The following is a 16,760-nucleotide window of genomic DNA, read 5'->3' as shown; positions in this document are numbered from 1 at the left end:
TAGCATAGAAACTCTGCTTGTTTTTCCATATCTGATTGTTGAACCAAGACTTCAGTTAAATATTTATGGGAAGTTAAGTGCTTGTTGGGTTAATACTGACACACATCTTGAGAATTGAGCCAGATGCTAAGTAAGTGGTGGATGTTCAGTATAAACACAGGGATAGATTGTTGAAGCTATGCTGTGATGCTCATCACACATCACAGGATAAAACCTGATCTGGTGTCTCTATGGTGTTGTCTAGTCAGGCAGATTTTAGTAATTGTTGCACTGTTTTGGTACCATCAATGCAGCTCCACCTGTGGTAACAAGGTGGGTTGTGAAGCTCCACTGTAGGTGTCCCTGCGCCTCTAACTGAAAATTTTAGATAGCAGTGTCAGTTCAGCCCACACATGCTCTTTCCCTCCCTCATGATCCGCCTCAAGGCTATCTAGCATGGCGCAGGCAAACCCTTCCTCCCCCACTCCAGTTCCTTCTTTACTGCAAAGCCCCTTATGGAGACCTCTGAAATAGAGGGGAGGAGGGTGGGTTGTGGAGCACCCATGGGGGACACATCTCGAAGAACTATCGTTACTGCACAAGGTGAGTAACTTCTTCCTAAACAACAAATTAGAACAACTGTAGCATCATCATGGTTCAAAAAGCAGCTGAATGTGCCAAGAAAACTTATTTTCCACAGTGCCCCTGTGTTTTCAAAGCAGTGGATGCAATTGCTTAATCCAACCTTAGAATAAGCAACCTTAGAATAAGCAAGGCCAATGAAACCAGAGGGGGTTGTGCCTGTTTTTTACCGGGATGAGTATTGGATCCAGTGATGTTCAGAGGGGTGGTAGGTGGCAAAAAAAACTTCCACCAAGCTTTTTGTTCTTTTTTTCCACGGTACTTGTTTGGTGAGCTTCAGGGCGCAGCGTAAAACCTTTTCTTTTTGGCCAGGATTTTGACGGATTTTAAAATAGGGAATTAGGAATGGAAGGACATGGGGTTGTTTGGCATACAGGGAGATTCTAATTAATTGCTTCTATCAATGTAAGGCTCATATGTGCTTTGGAAATTGGAAACAGTAGAAACTTCTAGGTAAATTCAGTACATCCATATGAAAGTTAACAAAAACGAAGCTCAAGTAATAACCCTGCCACCATATCAACATCAAGCTTTGATCCCAGCAGGTCTCATAAGGTACTTGGGGTTCAGCCAGAGCCAGATTGTACCTTCCCCCAAGAGGACTCCATGGGAGAAGGAGGAAGGGAAACTGTTCCCCTCCTAGAGTTTCCTTCAAATTCTTCCATGGAGGTTGGGATTCTTCTCTTCCATCTCCTTCCTATAGAAAGGGTAGGCTATTTGACTCACAAATACTACAGAACGCATCATAGTCCAGATCACCCAAGTGAACTGTCTTTGTTTGAATCTGTTTTAGTCTTTATGAAATGGGAGTGGGAGTCATCCACCTTTGTGACATCATCTTCCCTCTTCTTGGACCTTGTGGTGGTATGGTCCATACTCAGTGAGGGAGATGGAACTGAATAGACCTGAGACAGGGGAGAGGAAGCCAGATTTGGAAGGGGTAGTCTGGAGGGGACACATCAGGACATGAAACCAGGTATGGTCTGTATTGTCTTTCTGCACAGCTACCCCTTTATGCTGGAAGCAGCTGAGTCAGGTTAAGTGGCACTGCCAGGATTGGGGGGGGACAAGAATTATTGCATATGTGTGAGCCCTCGCCTCTGAATGGTTCTAGTACTCTAAGACTTTCCTGAGCTACTATTGATTTTTGGGTCTGAACTAGGGCTCCGTGTGTGTGTGTGTTTGGGAGTTGAGGGGGAAAGCAATAACAGCCTCTCAGCTGAATGATTTTGGAGAGCCTCATATGTTTTTTTCCCCCCTTTCTTTTTGTACCAGATTGTTCCCAGGGGTATTCTCACAGGAGCTGGGCATCAGGGCCCATACATTTGATTTGACCTATGAGATTTAGAAAATAAATTCTGTTAGAGATGCACAAAGTAGCGAAACTGGATAAATGGTCAAGGATATAGATAAGCAGAATCATTTTATATTAAGCTAATCAAGGAGTTGCTTAATTTAAATTAATTATACACTTATTAATTGATGTTTAAACATGTTTGTTTGTTTTTCGTCTTGTTTCACAGCAAGGAAAAGAAAATTCAGTATTTAAATCCCGTGTGTGATGGGAGTGTTCTTTATTGTGACCTAGATTTCAAATCTCTGTATTGTCACCTCTAGAAACCCATTTATTCCCTCTCCATTCATCTCCCTTTAATATGAAAGATGAATCAGCTACTGAGCAGGCATTTTCTATACTGACTTTTTAATCAAAACATTTTATAATGAACTGCATGTACATGAAGTTGTTATACCTTAAAATGCAGATGAGCTAATAAGATTAGTACAGATTGGTTAGCTGCCTTTTCAACATTCTGACAGAAGAGTTTATTAAAGAACAGACTTTTAAAAGCCTGAGGATTTTATTCAGTTTTTATTCTGCCCTTGCTGTAGCAAAATTTGACCAACTTTGTGAAACTTTCCCCAGAAAGCTCTGCTTGTTCTTGGTAGCTATGGAAACAGAAATTCACAGTCCGTAAACTCAGCAACGCAAGCTTCCTATGCTGTCCTTATTATTAATTTATATTGTGATAGTGCCTACAGGGCCCCTTTGTGCTAGGTGCTCTGCAGAACGTAGTCGAGGAGTCCCCGCCCCAACGAGCGTACAGTCTAAAGAACAAGACATACCGAGGGTAAGAGAAAGGAAGTATTATCTGCCTTTTGTAGAGAGGGAGCTGAGGCACAGAAACTATGAATTGTCCAGTCACATAGGAAGTCTATAGCAGAGGCAGGAATTGAACGCAGATTTCATTAGTCCAAGGCACTGCCTTAAGAGCAAGTACATTCTTCCAGGAATGTCTTGCCAACGTGGTTTAGCCATAGCCTGAAGAAGCAAGAAAGTAGCTCTCTGTCTAAGACAATCAGTGCTCATTTTGGATAAAAAGGATTGTATGTTCCTTCTGCCATTTTCTTCATATGTGACTTTTTTCACCTTTTTTCAGTAGGTAAGAGTGAGACACTAAGGACTGTCACTCAGACCTATATGATGCGCATGTATGATAGTTCAGAGGCAAAGCAGATAAAGAAAGCTGGGTGAGGAGAGAAAAATAGGAAATCTTTAAAAGTAGTATGTTTTAAAGAGGGATTTGGAGGAAGAAAGTGTCAATGTCTTAGGAACAAGAAGGAGGCCTTACATAGAATTTAAATGGGTCATAGATGCTGTGCTAACTCTTTGCACAGTGCTGAATTTTATACAACAGTGTAAAACATACATAAGTGAACATTAATGAGATTTTTTCTCACATCCCTGACTGCTATTAGTATTTAATTTGACCCTTTTAATTAAATTGGGAGGTAACTATGCTGAGACATTTGTGTCTGGAATGAAATCGTAATGCAGACGCTGTGTTTTTATTTTTATTTAGATTTATAAGCAAAAAGAAAAGAAAACCTTGTCTCTTGGACTCTAGGCATCTTTGACATAATTTTAAAAATACACTATTAGAAAAAGCATGTGTGTAAATCAAACCCTTGACCCTTTAGATGCAGCTACAGGAACCTTTTTAATAGCCGCCAGGGATATTTTGTGTTTGTGCATTTTTTAAAAAATATGCATTCTTGTATCAAAGAAAAACAACAATAACTGATATTATCCATTAAGGTGTGTGCTGGACTTGAAATGAACTCCAGTGTGGGCCTGTATCTTTTCAGTGTAGGTGGTTCACTCCAGCCCTAGGCACTGAATTTAATATCACTCCAGGCATGAAAGGAAGGTTTTACTTAGAGAGCAAGGCATATCATTTAATGCTATTACTTTTAAAATCTCAGTCAGTTTCTGCTCAATTCTAATTTTGGACCCCGTCATTTTGATTAGTTGCCAATAAATGCTTTTTAATTAAAATTATATTTAACAGTCACATGCGTCAGTGAGGCTGTGTGCTGACAGTGATGGAAGTGGGTGGATAGCACAATAGAATGTGACAAGAGAAGTGGATTCACGAAGGAAAGGAGACTACTGAATTCCAAGATAGAGACAGCAATCAAGGGAACAAGAGAGAAGGGGAAAATGAGACTTATAGTTTAGGAGCTCAGATTAAGAATTAGTGTGTATGGAATACATGTTTAGGTTTCTTCAGTTATGGATTATTCAGATTTCACTTCATTTTCCTGCTACTCTACAATACAGAATGTGTTCCCTGCCTTCCAACTCCCCCTCTCCTCCTCCATTTTGACAAGCTTTAACCAAAAGAAAATGTCAAATTCAGCCATGGAAGTACTCTCAGAAACCACATTTTAAATGTCCGTATATGAATATCACAGTTGCCAACTTTCACGTGGTAAATAAGCACCCCGTCTTTCACAATAAACCAAAAATCAGGCTAATCCCATTTCAAAACAAGGCCAAAACAAGCCAATTCCTAAGAACCCCAACACTCTCTATGTGACTAGATCCCCCCGGCGTGCAGTCTGGGACTGTGGTGGGCCCGCTATGCACCCCTGACTCTCTTCCCCCCCTTGCCCCTGCTTGCCGGGAGTCAATCAAAAAAAAAGCACCAGTCCCTGATTAACCAGTGTGCACTTGGTGCATTTTTACAGGGCCCCCTTTTCAGGGGAAAAAACAAACACCACCGCCACACACACACACACACACACGCACAACCAACTTGGGGCAAAGAAGGGGGGAGGGCCCCATCTGCACACTGTGGCGAGAGCCAAAGGGGCAGAGCAGGGAGCCAGGCCAATCTGCAGGGCAGGAAATGCTGCAGGGTAAGTGCGAGGTAGGTTTACTGTACAGCACATACCCCTAGGGCCTCCCACTCCCCTCCATGGGCAGGGAAGATGGGGGAGCCGTCAACTGCCATAGTGCACAGGGCCCCAAAATTCTTTAATTCAGACCAGAATAGCACATACATTTGAAGAAATCTCCCAGTATAGAGTGTGCCTTATAGCTGTTCTCAAGAGTTCAGAATAGGGCACTGCTAGCTACATGGTCCCAGAGAACCACAGTTTCTCAGTGAGAGGCTGTTCCTGGTGCAGCTGTTGAGGGCCTGGAATTGGCAGCCTAAGGAAGATACAAGCCTGTGAAGGGTGAGGAGCACTGATATGATGTGGTCTTTGCAGCTGTCCCTGTAAAGGAGGCAGGTTTCTATGTTCTGCTGAAATCTGATGTTCCAGGTTATTTCCACTTTTAGCTCCAGACCTTTTCTAAAGTCAGAAAAAAACTTTAGAAAAGGTATAAAAAAGTGCTGCTCACTTTATTGTTATCATACCTTCACTGGGAAGCCAGCAGCACTTCAGTACGAAGCAAGGTAAATTAAAACCACAAGAAAGAAATCGCAGATAATCAGTTTCTTAAATGCAGTTCCAGAAGGAAATATTAATTGCCAAATTGACCCAGCAAAACTCCGTTTGTTCAGAATAAACTGAGAATCTCTGGTTTTACGTTTCTCTCTGCTTTAAGTATTCTGCATCTATCGGGCAGCTTATATTTTATTGAACAGCTATCCAGAGCGTTGATGGAAATATTACTTAGCTCTTAGGCCCATCCTTCCCAGAACTGCTTGTTGAAACTGGCAACTGTTTCATAAATACCTAGTACTTTAAAAGACAATGCAAGCTAAATGTGATAAGTATTGATGGCAATCTAAAAATGCTTCCATAATGTACTTTACCTTCCTATTATAGCATGTTAATATTGGATTTTTTTCCCTCTAAAGACTCAGGGCTTGTCTACACTACTGCTTAAGTCGATGTAACATACATTGCTCAGGGGTGTGGAAAAAACACCCCCCCTCCCCTGAGTGACGTAAGTTACATTTACTTAAAACGGTTTCTACACCGCGGTATGAGTGTGGGAGACGCTCTCCTGCTGACACAGCTTCTGCCTCTCGTTGAGGTGGAGTAATTATGTCGATGGGAAAGCGCTCTCCCGTCGACATTGCACAGCTTCACCACAGGCACTGCAAGTTAGTCTGTATTCACAAAAAGAAAAGGAGTACTTGTGGCACCTTAGAGACTAACCAATTTATTTGTTTATTAACACAGTTGGATCAAATTAAATTAATTCCGATGAAGTGAGCTGTAGCTCACGAAAGCTTATGCTCAAATAAACTGGTTAGTCTCTAAGGTGCCACAGGTACTCCTTTTCTTTTTTTGAATAAAAACGAATCTTAGCTGAGCTTTTCCCTTCTGATTTTAATAACCGTTCAGAGCAATGAAGATTGTCTGTGATCTTACAGTATGAAAAGCTTTTATCTGAAATTATCATATCAATATTTTATCACTAATAGAATTGTATATTCTCTTCCAGTAGTTTTCCCAGGGGTGTTTTTCAGAACATTAGAGTTATCACTGAAAGTTCTACATTTCTCTAAAAATAAACCAGTATTTTATGAGGCAACGTCTTTACCAATCTTTGAGATTCAGAGGGCCAAATTCAGTCCTTGGGTAGATGCGTGCAACTCCCACTAACTACTGAAGAACTTTAGTGCACAGACTAATGTAGTCAAGAGTTCATTCTAAATGTGGATTTCTTCATTTTGTAAGTTAGGAGAACAAAGGGCTTCTGTAATGTCTGATGACTAGAGTAACCACATGTACTATTCAGATTATTAATATGTCACTCGATAAATCAGCTGGTTGAGAAGTTTCTATTAATATATTTAAATTTGCTGTTTTTGAGTACTTAACTTCAGCAAGCTATTCACAGGCCAGTATTAGAGTAAGGTGAATTGGAGAATGTTAGATGTAACATTCATAATTTACAAACGGTAATAAAAGACTAAAATTTATCACTGTCAGATGGTCTGACATATCCAGATCTCTCCCCTCACCCTGCACCCCCCCAAAAAGTTTTTTTTTCATTGAGTTCATAGGTTTTGTATCTTTTTTTATACCAGTCTTTATCAACTGTGCAATATTTGTCTAACTGGCTGATAGGACGCGAATGAGATTGTTCTTTAACACAGTTGGATCAAATTAATATCTTCTCATGAATCATAGAAATGTCAGGCTACAAGGAGGCAGGACCAAGTAAACCTAAAGCATCCCTGACAGGTCCAACCTATTCTTAAAACCTTCAGTGCTGGGGATTTCACAACCTACTTTGGAAGCCTATTCTAGATCTTAACAACACTTGTCATTAGAAATGGGAAAAATGAAATGGCAAGCTATGTGAGACATGTTCATGAGCCCTGACCATTAGAAGTAAGGAAAAAATATTTTGCCTGAAGCACTGTTTCTAGGATCCGAAATATGTGGGGAGAAAAGCAATCAGAAAAGCCAGCCATAATGTAAGTTAACAAAAGCTTCTGTTGATTTTATTTTCCTGATCCCATCTCTGTTTTACTAAATCAACAACATAAGAGAAGATCCAGGCCTTAGAATGGAATTTGATATGTGGAAGATAGGAATGGAATGTCCTCTTAGCGGAGCATTATTCGTAAGATGAAAATACATACTTTCTGGGGCGAGCCCTTGAGAGAGCCTAAAGAATGGAGTGGCACACAAACACATTCATTTCTGAAAGCTACTTCTTTCTACCTACATTTTACAGTCAGTTCAGGGATTATCAATAGACAATACAATATGTATGGCTGAGAGCATCAAAAAATAAATGGCCAGTTCCCCAGGTATGCTTGACCTCTGCTTGGCCCTTTGGGGTCTGTTCTACCAGCCCTGAGTCACCAGAGCACATTTCACTCTGGCTGCATAACTCATTAGTTATCAGGGTCCAGAACCAGGTTGCATAGAGCCATCAAATGGAATACCCAGCTCTTCCTCCCTTCCTCCCTGCAAGAATGGCATAAAGGAGGAATGAGCAGGGACTGAGATTCTGATCCAAAGATTTTAATCTTGTTGACAAATGGATTTTGGATGCATATTTCATGTTGAGAAGGTATAACAGTTGATAATAGCATGCATGGATATATCACATGCATTGGTGGATGTTGAGATGAGCTCCATTCAAAACCTCTTTTATGAAAAGACAAGAAAGGAACAAAAATTGTACCATGTACCGTAGCAAATCTATTACCCCAATTCTGTTGAATTTAATTCTATGTTTCAAATCTCTTCATGATTTTGAAAATCATTATTTGAAATGTCAACCAGCAGAAAAGAAAGAGAGGGTAACACAGGCCTAACTCATACTATTTGTGTTTACTTCTGAAAAATATTATACTCAAACAAGATAGAAACACAGGTGTGTCTTGTGGCACCTCTGAGGGGAGAGACAAACACCTACAAGATCTCTATCAAGCATTCTTACAACTACAATACCCACCTGCTGAATTGAAGAAACAGATTGACCAAGCCAGAAGAGTACCCAGAAGTTACCTACTACAGGACAGGCCCAACAAAGAAAATAACAGAACGCCGCTAGCCATCACCTTCTGCCCCCAACTAAAACGTCTCCAACGCATCATCAAGGATCTACAACCTATCTTGAAGGACAACTCATCCCTCTCACAGATCTTGGGAGACAGGCAAGTCCTTGCTTACAGAAAGCCCCCCAACCTGAAGCAAATACTCACCAGCAACCACACAACAAAAACACTAACCCAGGAACCTATCCTTGCAACAAAGCCCGTTGCCAACTGTGTCCACATATCTATTCGGGGACACCATCATAGGGCCTAATCACATCAGCCACACTATCAGAGGCTCGTTCATCTGCACATCTACCAATGTGATATGTGCCAGCAATGCCCCTCTGTCATGTACATTGGCCAAAGTGAACAGTCTCTATGTAAAAGAATAAATGGACACAAATCAGATGTCAAGAATTATAACATTCAAAAACCAGTTGGAAAACACTTCAGTCTCTTTGGTCACTCGATTACAGACCTAAAAGTGGCAATTCTTCAATAAAAAAACTTCAGAAACAGACTCCAGTGAGGGACTGTTGAATTGGAATTAATTTGCAAACTGGATACAATTAACTTGGGCTTGAATAAAGACTGGGAGTGAATGTGTCATTACACAAAGTAAAACTATTTCCCCATGTTTATTCCCTCTCACCCCCCCGGTTCCTCAGACGTTCTTGTCAACTGCTGGAAATGGCCCACCTTGATTATCACTACAAAAGGTTTCCCTCGCCCTCCGCTCTCCTGCTGGTAATAGCTCACCTTACCTGATCACTCTTGTTACAGTCTGTATGGTAACACCCATTGTTTCGTGTTCTCTGTGTATATAAAATCTCCCCACTGTGTTTTCCACTGCATGCATCCGATGAAGTGAGCTGTAGCTCACGAAAGCTTATGCTCAAATAAATTTGTTCGTCTCTAAGGTGCCACAAGTCCTCCTTTTCTTTTTGCGGATACAGACTAACACAGCTGCTACTCTGAAACCTGACAGACGTTTCTGATTTTTTTGTTGCTCAGAGAATTTGTTTGCTTTGAGATTGAATAAGTATGCAGCTTGGCTTCAGAATTACTCCTTAAGCGTGATGCTTAATATTAATTCCAATTCAGGTGATTTAATGATAGAGCCTTGAGCTTGATTAGCTGTGATGGTAAATGAACTATAGACAGGCTTCCATGTCAGTGTGGCTTACAAAGCTTAAATGCTGCTGGAAGTAGTTATATGCTTCATTTAGGAGATATGCAGGTTAGGTTGCTTGTTTTTCCTTGGTGTTATCAGTACCAATAAATGTTTGGGATGTATGAAGAAATGAATCTATTACTCCAGTAGTGAAGATGATGATCACCTTGGGTATGTCTATACTGCAATTAGACACCCGCAGCTGGCCCATGGCAGCTGACTTAGGCTTGTAGGGCTTGGGCTAAGGGCCTGTTTGATTGTGATGTAGACATTCGGGCTGGAGCCCAGGCTGTAGGGGCCTGTAAGGTGGGAGGGTCCCAGAGCTCGGCTGCAGCCCTAGCCCCACTGTCTACAACACCATTAAACCGCCCTTAGGCCAAGTCCTGTGAGCCCAAGTCAGCTGGCAAAAGCCAGCCCCAGGTTTTTAATTGCAGTGTAGACATACCTTTTGTGAGAAGCTGAAAGCAATGCTAAATAGTTGTAAGGAAAATTAATTAAGGATGGGCAAATTATTTGGTGAGACTATGGAAGGAAAAGGTCAGAATGTGTTTGTGAAATGGATAAGCACATTGTCTGATGTACTCTGCTAAAAATGTGGCACAAGACTCATGCAATCATAATGTCCCTAGGGGCTTTTGAGACTGTATCATTGCGTCACTTTGAATTGTGACCATTAACAGCCCAACACATTAAGCTCCTCTTTAAAAGCCAATATATGCGTTTAAAACATTACTGTTCATGTGCTTGAAGTGAAATGACTGCAACTTCTATGAATAGAAAAAGGGACCAAAATAATTTCTCAACCATCCTTTGACATGTGTGGCAAATTGCTGGCATGATTATGATGGGTCCTGTGTTTCTTCTTCTTGGGGGGTGGGGGTTCAGGGCGCAGTTTCCTGCCCCTGAACTAGGGATCGACTGCTAGGACCACGCAATGGGACCTCTCCCCTAGGCAGACCAGCACGGCCTCCAAAACCACCCAATGGGATCTTGTCCCCAGAAGGTTTCATACTACATCAAAGCCTCACCCCTCCCTCCCCCGACAGAACTCACCCACAGAAGGACCAGCATCTCTCCGGAAACTCCCAAGCAAGATCGCATCCCTAAAACAGCTAGTACCTCTGCCTCCAAAACTGTCCTTTCTAAAAGGACAAGTACTTCAAGGTCCGGCCAAATGGAGTACTCAACACAGGGAGGAAAATAGGCAACAGGCTAATCCTACAGCAATTTTCCAGCCTTAGCCTGTGGTGCTTGAGCAACAAGAGGAGCAGCTGTCCACGGTGAGGGCCACCACACCATGGCAAGCCACTTGGATAGAGGAGTTGGCGAGGACAGCCTTCTTCGATGACTTTGACCTCCTTGTAGACAGATGCACTAAAGACCTGTCTGCAGAAATCATATCTGGGAGGAAGGGAACTCAGGAGAATGCACCGACTGCTCACAGAACTCCTGCGTGGAGACATCACCACCACAGGAGAGAATCCAGGAGAAGGAACATCAGTCGCCGCTACAACCCAGCAGCAGCTTTTAGGATCCAGACGCTCTACCGGTCAAACCGCCCTAAGGCTACAAGAGAGATCCTCGGTGGGCTCTCATCTTACTGTGCAATCCCATCCGAGAGACTGTTCTCGTACTTCACGGGTGTGTTTTGACTATGTAGCTCAGAACAACATTCCTAATCCTCAATTACAATTACTGAGGGACAATCTCCACTCATTGATTATTTTGCTTTCCACAACCAACTCTCTGTACGTCTCTTCATGAGTGATGTACCCGAATATTTGGATTCTAATATCTAAACCGTATTGTTAATTTTATTCACCTAAATTTGGGTTATTGCTCTTTATGTACTCTATGTCTTTTAAAAACAAACTCTGTATTTGTGGATAATCTAAGCACTATACCCAGATGTACAGACAAGCTTTTCTCAACCTATGTTTTACATAATTTTTTTAACATTAGCTTTAATAAAAATTTTAAATCTCTCCTTGGTCTAATTTCCGATATGTCCTCTATCGAAACGATTCTCCTACAAAGAGGGGTTCACTAAATCATAAAAAAGGTCTTTTCCAACTGTAGGTACCATTATGTTACTGTACTTATATTTGAAAACTTCAAATATATGTAACAAACAATCAGCACAGTTCTGCATTTTGTTTGCTGCAAAGAAATTCATCTTTGAACTGCTGTATGTAGTTTTATTTTTTTGAAAGAGGGAATTTGCAGCCACCCACAACCAAGATGTATTATTTATGCAATTCCACAAATGAATATAGTACTTTACAAAGCAAATAGGAAATGCATAAGAACTGTAAGACTCAGTGAGTTTATTCTATGTAGGCCAGATCATCTAGGTTGCAGAACACACTCCTGAGTGTTACCGAGCACCTTCAACTCCCATTTACAATCGGAAGTGGAAGTACTTAGCGATTTTCCGGACAGACATAAATCGGGCAACAGTTCTGACCCAAGAGGGTATGGAGATAGCACTGATAAGTAGATACGCTTATGAATGATTACATGGAACAAGTGGGTTTGAAGGAGGTGAAAGTTATATCCAGGGGCAATGGGTGCAAAGAAAACAACTAACAAGACATGGGAGCTCCTTGCTACATGATGGAGCAATGAGAAAAGGAAGCACAAAACTGAGGGCTAGTCAACACTAGAAAATTGGGTTGGCATAATTACATTCCTTGGGAGAATGAAAAATCTACATCCCGAGTGGCGTAGTTAAGCCGACCTAAGTACTCATGTAGGCAGCACCAGGTCGACAGAAGAAATCGTCCATCACCCTAGCTACCACATCTCAGGGAGGTAGATTACCTATGCTGATTGGAGAACCCTTCCCGTCAGTGTGGGTAGTGTCTACACTGAAGTGCAGCTGCACCAGAGCTGTTGTACCATTTTAAGTGTAGACAAAGCCCTAAGAGTGGAGAAAAAGGATAAAGGGGGCAGTAACAACAGAGGAATCAGAGGAGTTTAAGGCGCTAAAAGGTGAAATGAAATGAAAGGAAATGAAACCAGCAGTGCTGGATTAAGAGGAGCTTTAACTTGATGCAGTAGAAGTCAGGAAGCCAAATTAAAATAGATTGCTATAGCAATAGCAAATGTCTCAAAAGCTTCTTTTACAAGAGACATGCAGTCATAAATAATAATTAATGCTCTAGTGCTCCCTTGTCAGGAATTTTCTTCGTGAAAACTTTGTGGTTTCTTTTAAATTTTGAATAAGTCACCTGCTTATAATTTTTATTTACAAGAGTGAAATGAAACCGCTTGGCCAAACCCCCAGTGTATCAACCAAATCCAGTTCTTGGACTTTGCAATGAAAAATATCATTGTTATAAATGGCATTAAGACAGTAAGGTGGGTGGAGAGGCTCTGCAAATTTGTGAAGTTCAATTTCTCTTCAATTTGCTTCATATGCTTGGCTGACCAGTGATCCTAAGAATTTCTGAACATTCTGTCATGAAGGCAACTGCTTGTATCTAATCAGATACTTTACTGACAGTGGAGAGGTTGTCACTGACAAATGAAAAGGTTGACATAGAGGGCTTTAAAAAGTGTGAAAGTAAATCAATCACTGAAGTTTCATCAGTGATTGTGCAGAAATTTTTTATCTGATGTTCGAGCAGGCATGTGGTGACATGCTTGCAGGAACGATGAAGGGTCACAGAAAGCAGAAGTACATGTGGGATGAAATCCTGGACTCACTGATTTCAATGTGGCCAAGATTTTTCCCGTCGTATTACAAAGGCTCCATCTTTTCTGATTTTGTCTACATCACACTAGTCCCAGAGAAAGATTGTGTCTGTCAGAAACTTAGTCTGATTTCAGAAAATGATTCTGCATATAAAAACAATAGTATAACTACAGTTTTAAGGGACTATATAGAGAGGTTGGAATTTCATCCTTATTCCTCCTCGCAAGCTATAATATGTGTAATAAACTATTCTCAAAGAAAATTTGGAAGATTAATATATACAGATGATCACAGAAGGACTGAATCTACTCCCTCTCACAATAGGTGAATGCCAGGGTAAATTCACTGGCAACACATTAATAACTTAATACATCCTTCTCTCTCCCCCCCACACCCTTTGTGGGAGTCAGATGCTGGAGGCTGTCATACATCAGTAGCCCTATATTGGGTTGGTTTTGTTTTTCTCCAAGGATAGTATGTGAAATTGTTTTTAGGTGTGGATTGTGAGGATTTATAGTAGATACAATGGACATGAGTAGTGCCATGTACAATGCCAAATCTCAGAGATATTGCTAGTTAGAGCTGGTTGGAAAATTCCTTCAGAACGTTTCTTTAGTTAAAGCTCTCCTAAATAGCACTGAGGCCCCTGGGGTTGTTCAGCATATGCCAACTCAGGACTTCTCTTCACCAGTTGTGTAGTTTCTGCCCAGCCAGTGGCACACCTTGCTGCTTTTCAGTTGTGTTCTGTCAGTTGCATTTGGGCCTCTGATATGTCCAAAAAATCGTTTCCACCTGTAGTCTCAGTACACCCTTTGAAAGCAGTGCCTCTGCAGGTGCAAAGAACTCTGTTCCTGTCTGAGAACTAAAGGCTAGAGCTGGTTGACAATTTTTTGGTAGGAAAATTCTGATTTGTCAAAACCAGAACTTTTAATGGAAACTTTTATTGTTTTTGTCAGGAAAGTTTCTCGGGTCCAGCATGACATTTCTGCAAAAGAGCGAGCACGTGCACCCTCACCTGGGGTATGGGAGACCAGGTTCAAGCCTCTGATCTGCCTGATTCAGAGCATGGACTTGAACCTGTGTCTCCCGTATCCCAGGTGAGTGCCCAAAACACCAGGCAGTAGAGTCTTTCTCTCCGTCCACCCCTCACAGAATAATTTATTTATGCAAAGTGGATCAGTTCCAACCGGAGAGGTTGGGAGGCTTCCCATCCCAGATAGCTAAGCAGAAACACTGGAAGCCTTTGGAATGAAGGAATGGCAAAGCTAGAGATCCAGTTGGGTTGCTGTCCTGGGTGGGCTCATGGGAGAGAGGAAGCTGGATATGTTAGGGGAAGGGTTTCTAATGCCTGTGCTCTTGGGGCCTGCCTTGGTATGGAGAATTTCTCAGAGACTGTATGCTGTGTGCAATCCAGCAAGCTCACAGATGGTTCTGATGAGCTGCTTTTTGAGATACAGTGGGGATTGAACAAAACAATGTAACTCCAAGCTCACTAAGATTTCCAGATGCCTTCCAAATCAAAGCACACACCGAACAATATACATGCATGTCTCTATGCCTCTGGTCTCCAAAGGGTTGTTTCTCAGGTCCTTACACTTTGATTTATCTAGGTTATAACAAACTACTGCTCAAACACAGGCTCACTGTTGCATACTGACTTTTGCTGCTTTCTCCAGCATTTTTCACCGTCTGCTAAGAGCATGATCCTGGCTTTAATCCACATAATCTACTGCTATGGCATTTTTTTCTTAACTTTTCCTTTTTCCACTGAATTTTCAAAGAGGAAAAAAAAGTGTAGCATAGCACAGGTAAAAGTCAAGTTGAAAGGCTTTCCTGAAACATATCACCCAATACCACCACATCATCAACAGTCTTTCACACAGAGTCACATTCAAAATAAAACCCAGTGTGTATAGCCAAGGTTCTGTCTCAGAAAGTCGTGCTTCTAATAATTACCTGTGGAGAAAAGAGCAGGTAGCTTAGTTATTATATATAAACAACTCCATCTTCTCAGAAGTTTTCTTTCACTGTGTTAAGTGCTATGGCATTAAGTCCGTGAATCCCATTGACTTTAGTAGAAGTCACACATCTGAAAACCCCATGTAGCACTTTGTCAATTGTGCTTAGCATGGAAACATCTATACGTTTTCTCTGAAGCTAGCTCTTAGTGTCTCAGAAAGGTTTGCGAGTAAATTTCCAAGGAGTTACACCCAGGGTTGTAAAGGCCAGAGAAAGCCTGATTCTGCTCAGCTTCACGCCTGGTGGAGTCATTTACACCTGTGCAAAGTAGGTGTAAAACACTAGCAAATCAGAGTGGTTGTTTTTACACCTTCTTTGTGTAGGTATTGATAACACAAAGTTCAAGACTGTTAAGAATCAGACCCTAAAATTCTACCAGACTGTCAGTTTACTAGCAAATAAGACTAATAATGAGTAAGGTTTTGGCTAACAGGTCATACTTTTGTGACATAGTTTAAAACCATTAAGCTTAATTGGACATAAGTATTATTGTTATTTATTATTAAAAAGTAACAGGCTTTTGAAAGTAATATTTGTATGCCCTGGTTGAAGGCTATAGTATTCTAATCATTACCATACCAACTGTATTTTCATGGTGTCTTCTGAGCTTTAAGAGTAATTTTATTTCTTTGTTTCACCTTAGGCTTACCTTATGGATGGGAAGAAGCTTACACAGCAGATGGAATCAAGTACTTTATCAAGTGAGTACCGGCACCAAAGCTATGTAAGTGGTTTCTATCACATATGGAGGATGATGGGGAGAGATTCAAATAATCAGAGGGGGTAAAAAAGCTCTAAATTTTCTAGGAGGAACACTAAATCAGTAACATGAAAAGAAACTTCATCTCTCTTTATATACAGCTTGTTAGTGACATCATTTATCGATTTTCTTAGGGACAAACTTATATAATGAGACCGGGCTTTTCAAAGAATTTAAGGGAATTAGGTACCCAAATCCTACTGAAATTCATTGGGAGTCAGGTGACCAACTCCCAACCTCATATTGTCTTGATCAGTGTTTGATCCTTTCAATGTTGCCAATAGGGATGGGAAAATCCCATCCCCTAAAAAGTTCACAGGCCCGAACATTCAAATGCTAAAATGAAAAAATCAACTTTAAAGCTGGTTGGGAGCCTCAGTGCTGGAGAAACATCAGACAGTACTCAGTGATTTGGGGGATGTAACTCTGGCTCCGACCCTAGGAGCTCTTTCCATAGTAATACACAAACCTTAGGGCTCTCTAGATGCACTGACACCTTTGTTGAATCTGGGATATGGCACCTGTGCCCCATGCATTACTTAAGCAAAACCCCAGAATCCTTTGTAGTGTCTGCAATTTTTCCTGGGCAGCCAGATAGACAACTCCGGATACAGCTTGGTGTCTGTGCATCATTTTATTCTATTCTGTGCAGATAGTATCTGAGCACCTCCCAGTAATGCA

The 16,760-nt window shown here is 41.2% G+C and overlaps 1 protein-coding gene across 9 annotated transcripts in view; it reads left to right on the top strand.

Moving 5' to 3' along the window:
* Window positions 1-16,760, top strand: part of STXBP4 (syntaxin binding protein 4) — a 144,639-nt gene that overhangs the window by 97,951 nt on the left and 29,928 nt on the right. For all 9 annotated transcript variants that reach the window (XM_084646901.1, XM_084646903.1, XM_084646902.1 and 6 more), the window contains one exon: window positions 15,963-16,020. In XM_084646901.1, the coding sequence (XP_084503027.1) occupies window positions 15,963-16,020 (58 nt within the window). The remainder of the gene's footprint in view (window positions 1-15,962; window positions 16,021-16,760) is intronic.

This window comes from Lepidochelys olivacea (assembly GCF_965140295.1).
Source record: "Lepidochelys olivacea isolate rLepOli2 genome assembly, chromosome: 14".
In the NCBI taxonomy this organism is placed as follows: domain Eukaryota; kingdom Metazoa; phylum Chordata; order Testudines; family Cheloniidae; genus Lepidochelys; species Lepidochelys olivacea.
Note: the sequence above shows the minus strand (reverse complement) of the source record. Positions and strands in the feature narration are given on the sequence as shown.